The 14,027-nt window shown below is 37.1% G+C and overlaps 1 protein-coding gene and 1 pseudogene across 1 annotated transcript; one reads left to right on the top strand and one right to left on the bottom strand.

Annotated features, from left to right (window-relative positions):
* The first annotated feature begins 2,568 nt into the window (after nucleotides 1-2,568).
* LOC121764634 lies at nucleotides 2,569-4,258 on the top strand (annotated as a pseudogene).
* LOC121764633 (B2 protein-like) lies at nucleotides 4,131-6,867 on the bottom strand. Its single transcript, XM_042160655.1, has 6 exons — nucleotides 6,740-6,867; nucleotides 5,441-6,012; nucleotides 5,167-5,267; nucleotides 4,765-4,848; nucleotides 4,543-4,653; nucleotides 4,131-4,445 (listed from the first exon to the last, which is right to left on the bottom strand). The coding sequence occupies exons 2-6, from the start codon at nucleotides 6,009-6,011 to the stop codon at nucleotides 4,404-4,406; spliced, it is 909 nt and encodes a 302-aa protein (XP_042016589.1). The 5' UTR covers nucleotide 6,012; nucleotides 6,740-6,867; the 3' UTR covers nucleotides 4,131-4,403.
* Between the last annotated feature and the right edge of the window lie 7,160 nt (nucleotides 6,868-14,027).

The raw sequence follows: 14,027 nt of genomic DNA, 5'->3' as shown, positions 1-14,027 counted from the left end.
TTGTTGGATAATGAGAAAACAAATAAGTAGTACTATGATTCTCTAAAGTGGTACATGCAGGATAATCATTTATGGTGGTATTTGATTCACTCCACGATATAATACAACCTACCTCCGTCCATCATTTAAAGAACTCTTTTGACTCGATTTAGGTTTTAAGAAATTGTTTAACTTTATTAAGAAAATTAAAAAGAGAAAGTGAGTGGAATGTATGACTCATTTTTACTACTCCATCCGTCCCAAGTAACTTGAGTCGTATTAGTTTTATAATAGATTGTAATTGTAAAAAATTTCATTCTTCGTTCAATACATTTATCTCTCTAAAAAATATGAATCATATGCCGGATGAAAATGACCTTCTTGATTAGGCTCTGGAATTGATCGTAGATGTACCGAGTCATCGGCTCTGGATAGCATTTCCGATGCTCTTCGTGACATCGATATGTTTGACCATAGAACAATACTCCAAATTGGAAGCCAATCTGCCAATGATACGTCGAAGATAACAAGTGCAAAACCTTATATTGTGCATACTCATGCAGAAGATAGAAAAACATATATCCATAGATTTTATTTTCTATTAAGTCATACTTCTATTTGATTATATATGAATTATGAAGTCGTTTCGTGTATATATTATGTAATTGTATTTCAGTTTTGACCCCAGACAATGAATAACAAATTAATGTGAGATGCTTTGCCAAAAATATGTAAATTGATGAAAGGATAGCAGCAAAAAGCATAGCAAAGCAAGAAACCATTATAGCTTAAAGAGGAATGTGCAAAGCACTTTTCATTGATAGAAGAAGAACAATACATATCAGAAATACATCTATATGTAATAACTACAATTGGAAAAACTGCCTCATGGAGTAATTGCAACTGCCTCATAAACGTGGGGAAGTGCAGCATTGCATCAAGAACATGGGATAGTGCTCTCATCCGATTGCTCTCTTCCTTTCAACAGAATATCTTTCCAACTTGGTCTGCTAATGTGGCAAGGATCCTCTTGAGCTGATGTAAATGTCTTATCCAAAATAATCTCAACATGAACATTCTCATTCTCTGTATTGTCAATGATTCGACAGGGTTTTTTCTTCTTTTATACTAGACTACATATATCATTCCTCGTTTGTACTGCAGTTTTTTTTTGTTCCGGATTTGGGAGAGACGCATGACCCTCATGCGTCACCCGTTAATGAAACGCATGACCGTGATGCGTCTATGGGTAAGACGCATGAGGGTCATGCGTTTTTTATTTTTTTTTTATTTTAATTGAAAGATGCATGAGGGTCATGCGTCTTAGGGTAAAACGCATGACACTCATGCGTCTCTCCTACGAACATAAATTCGCTCTGTAGCTTAGTGGTAAGAATTATGTGTTGTCATTGTGGAGACCCGGGTTTGAATCCTAACAGCCACATTGCAAATTTTTTGGGAAATTTCTAGTACATATTTATTTAAAAGTTAATTAAAAGGAGTATTTTATGAAATTTCTAGTACATGATTATTTAAGATATTTATGTTAATTAAAAGTTCCAATAATTTATTTGATAATCGTTTTGAATTGTTACTAATTATAATTTTTAAATAGTATTTTGTACTAGTAATTACAATTTTTTGATTAATTGCTAGTACATAATTATTTAAAATTTAATTAAAACGAGTATTTTATGTCAATTTCTAGCACATAATTATTTAAGATATTTATATTAATTAAAAGTTCCAATAATTTATTTAGTAACCGTTTTGAATTGTTACTAATTACAATTTTTAAATAGTATTTTGTACTAGTAATGACAATTTTTTTGATTAATTGCTAGTACATAATTATTTAAAAGTTAATTAAAAGGAGTATTTTATGTCAATTTCTAGCACATAGTTATTTAAGATATTTATATTAATTAAAAGTTCCAATAATTTATTTAGTAACCGTTTTGAATTGTTACTAATTACAATTTTTAAATAGTAGTAATTACATTTTTTTGATTAATTGCAAGTACATAATTATTTAAAAGTTAATTAAAAGGAGTATTTTATGTCAATTTCTAGCACATAATTATTTAAGATATTTATGTTAATTAAAAGTTCCAATATTTATTTAGTAACCATTTTGAATTGTTACTAATTACAATTTTTAAATAGTATTTTGTACTAGTAATAAAAAAAATAGCAATGTGGCCGCTGGGATTCGAACCCGGGTCCCCACAATGACAACACATGATTCTTACCACTAAGCTACGGAGCGAATGTAAATTTGTAGGAGAGACGCATGAGTGTCATGCGTTTTACCCTAAGACGCATGACCCTCATGCGTCTTTCAATTAAAATAAAAAAAAATTAAAAAACGCATGACCCTCATGCGTCTTACCCATAGACGCATCACGGTCATGCATTTCATTAACGGGTGACGCATGAGGGTCATGCGTCTCTCCCAAATCCGGAAACAAAAAAAACTGCAGTACAAACGAGGAATGATATATATAGTCTAGTATAAAAGAAGTCCTCTAGCTTATGCAGTTACGCCGAATACATATGCTAGAATGCGGAGGCCCACACCATAGTATAATGCTCCCTCCAAAACCAATTCTTCTAACAAGACTCTCCGTCGTCCACCGCCGTCCTATAACTTCATCGTCTCTGCACCAAACGCCGCCGCTGTCTCTCGCGCCGGACAAATGCCGATCCATGGACCAGCTGAAGCAAATCCACGCTCAAATTATCACAACCGCCCAAATTCACGACGCTCTCTCCGATTCCGGCGACCTCACCTACGCCCTCAAATTGTTCGCCAACATCCCCGCACCCAACACTTTCATCTGGAACACACTGATCAGAGCTCTCGCCACCAGCTCCAACCCCTCCGCCGGCCTCCGCCTCTACTCCGAAATGCGGAGGCGCGCCGCCGCCCCGGGCAAGCACACGTTCCCCTTCGTCCTCAAAGCCTGCGCGAATTCTCAATCCGCGAAATGCAGCGAGCAGATCCTCGCTCACGTGCTCAAATTCGGGCTGGATTTTGATTCGCACGTGGCGAATGGCCTGATTAGGACGTATTCCGTAGCATGCCTGATGAGAAACGCGCGCAAAGTGTTCGACGGAATGTGAGCGTTTGGCCGACTATTATATGCGGCTACGCCCAAAACAATTCCGCGGACGAAGCGATGGTGCTCTTTAGCGCCATGGTTTCGGAAGGATTCGAACCGAGCGGAGTTGTTCTTGCCTCGGTTTTGTCTGCGTGTGCGCAGTCATCGTGCTCGTCGTTGGGGAAGGAGATCCACGCCTACATCGACGACAAGGGCGTGGAAATGAACGTTATTCTTGGAACTGCTTTAATCAACATGTATGCGAAGAATGGGGAATTGATCGAAGCTAGGCGAATTTTCGATGGGTTGAGAGAGAGAAACGCGGCGACATGGAACGCCATGATCTGTGGGCTGGCCCCTCCACGGCCGCGCCAGCGAAGCCATCCATATGTTTGCAGAGATGGGGAGAGGGAGAGGGAGAGTGAGGCCTAACGGCATCACTCTTCTCGGAGTTCTGTGTGTGTGCTGCCATGCCGGGATGGTGGATTTCGGGAGGGAGGGAGGTGTTCTACTCGATGGAGAGGGTGTACAGCGTGGAGCCTAACTTGAGGCACTATGGGTGCATGGTGGACCTGCTGGGGCGGGGAGGCCGGATTTTGGAGGCGGAGGGGCTGATCAGGGGGATGCGGTGGGAGGCGGATGTGGCAATTTGGGGGGCGTTGTTGAGCGGTTGTAGGAGTTGGGGGGATATTGAGGCGGCGGAGAGGGTTGTACGGGTGATTCAGGGGTTGGATCCCACGAATCATGGGGTGCACGTTGTGTTGTCGAATATGTATGCCGAGGCAGGGAGGTGGGAGGATGTGGTGAGCCAGAGGAAGGCGATCAAGGAGGGGAGTTTGAACAAGACGGCTGGGTGGAGCGCCGTTGCTGGTGACCGGAATCATAAGACGGCCAATGTTTTCAGCATTTACACAACTAGGAGTTCAAGAACCAGAATGAGATGAGTGTGTGACGATAACGAAAATGAAGAATTCATTGAGTTCGATCGGACAACGACGATCAACCCAATTTTTTATGAAAACCTCGGTCATACGAATCCGTTTTGCATGACAGAGGAACATATTTATAACATATATATAGGCGGCCAATAGCGCAGCCTCCTGTCTTCTTACATACAGACCTCTGTAAATATTACAAGTGCAAGTGATACTGAATCTACTTGCATCTTCACAAAACAAACACTACATTTATTTGGCCACATACAAAGCCGATTCTACTCACAACAATACTCGACTTGACTCGACTGAGCACACACCACGGCATGAACACACATCACTACAATTTGTTTATGCCGGTCTTAGTAATGTTGCCAACCACATTTTATGCGCCAGCTTGTTCACAGAGATCTAGCAAGTCCAAGGTCTGTAATAGCCGATTAAGTACCAAGAGTATAAGCTCCAATATCGTACCAGAATATATAGTAAGGCTGTTGTTTCAAATGATAAAGATTAAAACTAACCTCAGCAATGGATAGCTCCAGGCGAAACTTAGGGCCATCATAGTGATGCAAGACGGGCCTGAAAGCATCTTCGTCCAGAGGGTTGCAGAGTTTCCTGGCTCGAACTCTCACCTAATCAAGTAACAGAGGAGTTTGTATCCCATTCAGTAAGAGAGTTTCAATCCACATATACAAGCATATCAACAAGCTGTTGAAGTGAAGGCCAACATTATTGTATTGTACCTGAGCAGGGAACCTTGATTCACCTCTGCACTTTTTATCTTCCCAAGCAGTAGGATCTATGTTGGAACCTCCAAATGTTGTTGCCTGTACAGGAAAATCAGAGACTTAATGTCTAACAAGAGTTTGTGAAGACAAGGTACCATATGTTGCAACAAAACCATACTACTCAATGCTAAAGTATGCTGAGTTCTTCTTTATTTATACAGCATGAATACATCGCTGCCCTTACCGGAAAAGGTATGATATGCTACCACATTTATAACAAATCGCAGGGTTCTGAAAAGACCCGTAAAGCCTCAAAATTTGGGATTCATTAATAAATTAGGCTTGCTGCATATTTCTTATTAACTAGGTGCATAAAAGTAATTTTTTTCATATCAGATTGACGGTAATCGAACATACCTCAAAGATACCATGCAATTGGTGAGTGGTGTAGTTGTAGAGGAACAAAGGTAAACCAGGTGTTATTGCCCTCACCGAATCCCTATATCTAGGAGGCAAACCTGCAATATGCCCACAAATATAAGATTCTACACTGGCAAAAAGCTGAATACACACACACAGACACATAGTAGAGTTGGCACAAGAAGCATAATATTTCTTCAAACAAGCAAGCCATAAAGAAGTAGTTCCATGTAAGCAGGGTACCAATTCGCTAGAAATATCATATAGTTACCAAACAGCTGTCGCTTCAGATCCTCCTGCATCGTATCATTATTGCATACAAAGATGTATCCACCGAGCACTTCATTCCTAGGGAGAGTCTCCGCAGCAGGGAGTGTTTTGAACCTTTTGTCAGCTGCGCCGTTGGAATTCATGGCATCATCCTTGGCATTATGGTTGTTGATATAGCCGTTATTAGGTTCCTTCATGAGGTTGATATTGTTATACTTGCTTCCAGAGATGTTCCCCATAGCGCTGATGTTGGGATTCTGATAAACAGCATTCATGTTGTAGATGCCATTGCCGAAGGAAGCTTTCGTCACGTTCTCATTCAGATTCAGCCTTGGCTCCATGTTCAGCATGTTGAAATTGAAACTCTCGAACTTGTTATCTTCCTGAAAACCAGAAGTGACCCTGGGCCTGAATTCAGCAGCACCCTTTGAGAGATCTAGATTGATCCTCCGCTCGGGCTTCGACCTTGTCTGCTCGGCCAACCTGGAAGCTGCCACCGACCATTTTTGATCCTCGGAAACTTTGGACTGCCCTCGCAGCTCGTCACCCAGCTGCCAAAAGCTGTGCTCCATGCTGGAAAACATGTAAAATGCTTAATTATATAATATAATCATTTATTTCACTCCAAAAAGGCAACCTATTTAGCAAACATAGATTGATCCCCAAAGTGAAGAAGCTAGCTAAACCAGTGATGAAAAGTGCAAAAGATAATTTAATGAAAATACAACTTAAAAAAATATGCTAATAGTCAAATTTAAGTAAATTCAAATGCAGAAACGATGGATCACATTAGAAATTTAACTAGTTTTCAAATAAAATCAAAACAGAGACCAGAAAATGGATAAAGTCCACCGCTAAATCATCCACGGAAAAAAAAAACTTAAAAATTCAAATTTTCAAAATTCCTAGACACATTTCCAGGAGCAAAGATTCACTTAAAACAAAAAATGAAATTAGAAAAGCCAGACCAATTTTCAGTACCTTCTAAAATTCTCAGAAATGTGACCTGTTTGTTCAGAGTTGACCAACAGTGAAGCAAATCAAAAAATTATGAGAGGGGGATTCAAGCAAATTCATACAATGCTGGTGCAATTAACACCATATTGAGCCACAAAATTGGTAATTATAACAAAAACAAGTAAATAATACACCATTTGTGAATCTGCTACACAATTTTAGTAAACAAGCTAAAAAGAATAGAAGTGAAATCTTATGACATAGTTTAGATTAAAAGTGATAAAATTAAGGGATGGATCAACAGATTTGAAGCCAAAATCTAGAGAGCGAGAAAAGCACGCACCTTTGATTGGTTTTCACCTCGACAATGAAGAACCGGATTTATTATGCGACAAAAAGGGGGAGCAATACGAGATTTGTCTATATCTATATATATCTACTATGTCCAAAATGCCCTTTGCGACAAAAATTAGTGTAGAGTTTAAAAATCTGACAACATTAGCGATGAGTTTATTACAATATTTGACATCCCTAGCTAAGCTAATTAATTTTTTGGTAATCTAAGACCATCCACAACGCGTCTCGCGCCGGGCTCGCGTCTCGTCTCGGAGAGACGAGACCCCCGCGAGGCGCATTGCAGCGCCCATCTCGTCTCCAGCTCGCGCCCGTCTCGTCGCGTAGCTCGTCTCGGCGAGACACGAGACGAGATGTCTCGCCACGCGCCAGGGACACGTGGCCCGTCCCCATGCGTGCGTGACGCCCACTCGCTGGCCCGCGAGTGGGCGTCGTCACTGATGACGCAATAATTCATTTTTTTAAAAAAAATCGATTTTTAATAAAAAAATTTTTTTTTTTCAAACGGTAATATTACCGTTAAATATTTATTTTCATTTTTTAAATTTTTAATTTTTTTACTCTATAAATAATTCTATTCCATACTCATTTCAAACACAAACACACATCTATTCCTCTCAAATCCTCTCTATCACTCCAATTTCCATCTTCAATCAACTCAAACAAATGGATCCTTTTGAGCAAATGCGCCAATTAATGGAACAATCACTCGAAGAAGATCGACGACGAGAGGCGGAGGAAGCCGCACCACCCCCACGACGCTCCCGGAAGTACATGACTTTGGATCTGGCACGCGTACTTCGGGGTTCCTGGCTCGAACAACGACGTAAACATGCTCCAACAGTCCGACCTCTTTACCGAAGTTTTGGATGGTAAAGCGCCGGCCATCAACTTCGTCGCCAACAACCGGCGGTATAAAATGGGGTACTATCTCGCCGACGGCATCTACCCGAAGTGGCCGACCTTCGTGAAGACGTGCGGCAGGCCAGCGAACCCAAAGCAGGCTCTTTTTGCGCAGAAGCAGGAGGCTGCGCGCAAGGATGTGGAGAGGGCGTTCGGGGTTCTCCAAGCGCGCTTCAACATCATCAAAGCCCCGGCTCGTTCGTGGTTCATGGAGAGCATGGTCGACATCATGTATACGTGCATAATCTTGTACAACATGATTGTCCGAGACGAAGGACCCGATGCCGGAAATTGGTTCGACCCCGAATCCCCCGGAAGCTCAACCGCAAGTAGTCCGCCGCGAAGTGGAGCGCATCCATCTATACAAGAACGGTAGGCTATTCGGGCAATGACACGCGACTCTAGCGCCCACACCCAACTCCAAGAGGATCTAATTGAGCACATTTGGGAAAACTTTGGCGGAGAAGATTAAATTATGTCATTTTTTTTTTAGAATTTTAATTATGTCTTCGTTTTTTTTAATGTTAAGTTGTAATATTGTTTTAATTTTAATAAAGTGTGTTTGTTTAAATTGAATTGAGTTTTAAAAAAAATTATAATTTAAATTGAATGAATAGTAATTAAGAGACGGTATAGAGACGGTTAAGAGACGGAGCGTTGCAGGTTCCGTCTCTTAGTTAAGAGATGGAGGAAAAAAGGACAGTGGGGCCCTCAAATAGTGCTCAAATAGTAGTTAAGAGACGGTTTAAGAGACGGTATAGAGACAGCGTTGTGGATGACCTAATACTCCCTCCGTCCCATGCTACTCGCACATTTCATTTTAGGCCGTAAATTTGGAATTGATTTTTTTGTGTAATTAAAAAAGAATTTTAGGTGTAATGAGACATAACTTAATAAAAGAGCTCTTAACTTAAACTAACATATTAATTAAATGCATTAATTCTAACTTAAATTATAAATAGTGTAAGGACTTTGTGACGAGCCGAAAAGCAAACGTGCGAGTAGTACGGGACGGAGGGAGTATTACAATATTTCAAAAGTCTAAAAATGTTATATGAAACGAACGTTCTCGCAAGAAAAAAAAATCACCACAACATTAGCGTTGAGTTTATTTTCGGTGTCCCGTATAGATTTTCTTATGCGATAATTTGTTTTTTGTGATATTTTTTTAAAAATTTACGTATCAATTAAGTTCATGAAATTTACATCTAAATAAATTGTTGAAAAAATTAATGCATCTAAGTATTTTGATGATAGTAAAATCTTTGATAATTATACATATGGTTTGACATAGTACTCCATAATTGAAATGTTAGAGAATTAAAGCAGGGACGGAACTAGAAATCGAAATGAGCCGGTGCTGAAATTTAACGATAAATATGCCAAACTGTGCGATGCTTTCGTAATAGTATTATCCATTTGCGATTACTTTGACTCGTTTCTAATAGTATTAAAAAGGTAAAAAAGAAAAAATTAGTGGAATGTCCGTCATTTTATATACTAGTAACTAGTAGTTTTATACAATATGAACAGAATGTGAAATCTATTTTATCAAAACTAATACTCCATCCGTCCATGAAAAATAGAACATATTTGTCATTTTTTGTTGTCCACGAAAAATAGAGCACATTTAAAAAAAAAGTGTTGAACAACCTATCTCTTACTTTTTTTCCCTTCTCTTTTACTAATAATATAGACCTCACATTCGACTAACACTATTTATCTCTTACTTTTTTCATTCTCTTACTAATAATATGAACCTCACATTTCACCAACATTACTCATTTCTTACTTTTTTCACTTCTCTCTTACTTTACCAATTCCACATTAAAATCCGTGTCATTCATAATGTGTCCTATTTTTCATGGACGGAGGGAGTAAAAGATACTAAATAAATATGTATTTGGATAGTCCAAAAATAAAATATGAGATGAATAATAGTACAAAATATTAATCAATAATGTTATTATACAAATAAAAATAATGAAATTACAAAATATATATTAGTAATAAATAAATTGATTGATATAATATATTACTCCTAAAAATAATAAAATAATGCTAGTAAAATGTTGAATAGTACGGTAATTGATTTTGAAACATTTTTCAAGAATGACAAATATTAGTAATATATTCCTAAACTAATAATAACACAAAACAAGAAATGGGATTTAAATATTATCTTTGGTACCGCGGTCATAATTATATTTCCTATTCAACACCATCATTTCTCTTCCCTCACTCTCTCTCCTCTATTTCTCCGGCAACATCTTCTTTTTCAAGCTTTCTGTCTCTGTAAAAAAATAAAGCACAAAATCACTATAGACGATTCTAAAGAGGACGGCACCGGCCAAGCCCCCAATGGAGCGGCGGCTTGGCCTCTGCGATCTCCGTCCGAGTTAAAGTCAATGTGAATTATAAGGATTTTAAATTGGGAGTGCGTGATCAAATACTAATTTTTTATAGCAATAACTAATAACTAAATATCAATTTTGTATGTTAAAAATATCAACACAAAGACATAAATCTATTAATTTTTTGTGTTGATAAACATATGTTTTTGTGTTGATATTTAAATTTACATGTTGTATTGATATAATTATATCTTTGTGTTGATAATTTTAGTACACATAATTGAAAGTTATTAGTTATTACTATAAATTAGTTAGTACACTAACGCAACCCTTCTATTGGGTGGGGGATCCTTAAACAATCGGGTTCATCAATGAGGCAATGATTTTGGATGCATAACCATGCTAACTTGCTAAGAGATTATGAAGATATGACATGTGTTAGAAGTGAAAAAATGACTCAAAGAAGTGGTGATAAAAAAAAAAGAGAGACAAGAAGCATGAATGAGAATTGAGAGGATATTATATGTAGGAAGTAGCCAACTAACATAGCACAAATGTCTAGTTACATTGCTATTTCCTGGATCAGTACCAAGGTTCACCATAGCTAACATCTATCTACGACATTCAAAGGAGAAGAATATCAACAGCCGATCTTTGGTTAAAGGAAGATGGAGTGTTGCGATTCCGAATCTTCTGCATATCTTATTCTTTTGTATATTCGTATTGGAAAATGTGAAAAAATTAGAAAATAGTGAAAATTTATGTATTTACATGCAAATAATATTTTTTGAAGACCAAAACTTGTGCACGGGAAGAAGCAGAAGAAGAAAAATTCATTGGTGTTGACTCATCCCCATTGGCGGACACAGGTAGAGCTGGGGAGGGGCTTCAGCACATGCCAGCAAATTTTTTTTCTTTATTTTCTACTGTTACATTTTTTGAAAATTTCAATATACAATCTTCAGCCCTTCCTAAATCAATGCTATTAAAGACTAAATTATTAGAGATTGAATGATGGAAGGGGCTGAAATGAATTTCTGCTTGAAAAATATGCAGAGGCAAATGAAGAAAGCTGCCATGGTTTTGGCCTTTTGGAGAAGAAGATGACCCAACTCCCAAGAAATAAATAGTACAATACCTAATAAAAATTTAAAAAGTACAATTTTCAAAGAGTGCATGTCTAATTGACTTTTCAACTTTTAACTCAATTTTTCTTTTTTTTTCTTTCCAGTTCAATTATGCAAATATTTATGTTTTAACAAATTTTATGTATGATATATTAAGCATGAAAATATAAAATAAATTATGGTGGATTGAATGTTAGAATTTTATTTTTTAAGTTTAATATGTTTGGGTTAGAGTTAATTTGATGTGTTCAGGTTTGGATAATCTGAAGTTTGTCTCAAGTGGAGTAATATTTACTATTCCTTCTGTCCTACAAAAGATGTCACACTTATAGGACGACACGAGATTTTAGGAGGTTTTTTTTGTGTGTTAAGTAGAGAGAGAAATTATATAATATTTATATTAATGTGAGAGAAATTTTTTTCCAAAAATTGAAATGTGACATCTTTAGTGGTATAAACTAAAAAGGAAAGTGAGACATCTTTTATGGGACGGATGTAGTATCTTTCACAACGTTATTGTAAGACAATTTTGATTTAATTAATTGAAATTTTAATATTTTGTCTACTATATTTTTTCAAATGTATATTCCTAAAAAATCATTCCCCCCCTTCGTGATTTGTTATTTTATGTATCTTACTTTAACTCTTGGGATCGAAAAAACTGTTAAAAAAGTTAGTGAAAAAATTTAATAAAATTTAAGTTATATTTTTATATATTAATTTTAATAAAATGTAATAAGGGTCGTTAGTGGAATCAAAGTCCAATTATTAAATAAAATAAAAGAGGGTAAATGATATATTTTTCCTTACACGAACAGAAAAGGATATACGTAGCATGAAACAATTATTTGAAGATGGAAGAAGTATATAATGCAGCCCCTGCCATATTATTTTTCTGCGTCCGCCACTGCTCATCCCCCTCTGTCACCGTCGTTGTTACCTCCTCCACCCTCTTCTCCACCGTTTCTGCATTTCCCTAGTTTTACTTCTGCAAAATGTCTGGGCTCACCCGTGTTCATTGGAGTAGATTATCTATTTCTTGAAATGCTTATGTTTAAATGATAAACCAATCATAATTTACTCTTTGGATCAATATCCTTATGTTTAAATGCACGGATACCATCAAAAATTAAATATATTTAGGCCTAGTTCGCTTGCTATGACTCATTATTAGATGATTATTCATCTAGTATTAAGCTGTGAGATTCAATCTTATGAAACAAATATACTCTCCCTCCGTCCCCAAATTTAGTCATAGTTTGACTGGGCATGAGTTTTAAGAAATGTAATGGAAAGTCGATTGAAAAGTTGTTATAACGTGGGTCCTATTATTAAAGTATTGGTTTTATAATAAAATATGAGTATCAATCTCTTTGCCGATGTAAAACCTTGGGTTGGGTCCTTATTGCAACATCTACAATGATTTCTCTAATTCCTACTCACGTTGTTAAAAATAAGTGGTTTTCTCTTTAATAAGTACTATATTCACAACTGGTTTTACAGCCCAATATTTTTTCATCATCATGGGTTTTGCTACTTTCTTGTGTATACTTGTAACATGGGGTATTTCTATGACCTATTTATGAGATAAAGAGTCATAATTGAGGCATTTAGTTTATGAAATGCTGTTGCAACTTGGAAATGTCATTGTTGTGTAATTGTAACATGAAATGTTTGTTTTTAACATGGACTAATGACATATATGTATCCTATGGCGCCCGAGTTACCTATAGTACTCCTTGTAGTTGGTGCAAAGTCCAACAGGCCACCACACCCTCCTCCAAGATAAGCACTTCGCTACAATTTACTCCATTTTTTAAAATTAGTTTTTTGGCTTAGAATGTTTGTTGCGAGAATTCATGTGCTGTGCATTGTAGCACTTGCACTCCGTCACCAAACCTATACTTTTAGGTAGTTTAGGTTTTCTAGATAAAATAATAGCAAGATATAATTATGACTGAGTTATGAGATTATTTTAGTCATATGAGGTTAGCTATGAATAGGGCTGAGTAAATATACCGAAATTTTCGGTACGATACAATACTGTATCATAAGTTTTCGATACGATAACGATATGAATTTTCTTATACTGTGGTATACCGTTTTATATCGAATATACTATATGTATCGATATTATCGGTATACCAAAATATATTGAAAATCAATATATATTGAATTATTGATACATACCATTTATACTGATTATAATAATAATATAATTAATTTTTTTAAGGTTAAAAGTTTAAAATATTTAAATAGATATCCATTTAATTTCGATATACCGTTCAGAATGGCATACCGAAGTTCGGTACGATATATCGAAATTTCGATACGGTAACAGTATAGATATTATCCATACCAAAATTTCGGTATACCGAAATCCAGTGTACCAAAACTTTCGATACGGTAACGATATGAAATTCTTTTATATCGATATTTTCGATACGATAACGATACAAAATTTTCGATACGATATATCGTATCGAACCCAACCCTAGCTATGACTAATTATTCAATGATTAGCTGATGGAGTACGTACTAAACAAGCCCAACAGCAGTAAAGCCCAAGAAAGAGTATCAGTTCGGCATGGCTAAAGAGTATCAGTCCGGCATGACTCAAGAGTTCAGTTCGGCACAACCACAGAGTTCGGCCCCAGCCTACAGCTCGGTAAAAGCCAATCAATCAAACTCTGCTCTGGTCGGCATCAAGCTCTACTCTCAGATCGGCAAAAGCTGCTCGGCAATAATTCAGCAGTCCGGTCTCAGTATTCGACCGAACTAGGAAATAGTGGACTCATGCAGGATTTCCACCTCCACTACACCGACGATCTATTTAGTGGTGTCAAGCAGTCATTAACTCATGCAGGATAGTGGACCCATGCAAGATCGCCAC

This window comes from Salvia splendens, chromosome 14, assembly GCF_004379255.2.
Source record: "Salvia splendens isolate huo1 chromosome 14, SspV2, whole genome shotgun sequence".
Classification (NCBI taxonomy): Eukaryota; Viridiplantae; Streptophyta; class Magnoliopsida; order Lamiales; family Lamiaceae; genus Salvia; species Salvia splendens.
Note: the sequence above shows the minus strand (reverse complement) of the source record. Positions and strands in the feature narration are given on the sequence as shown.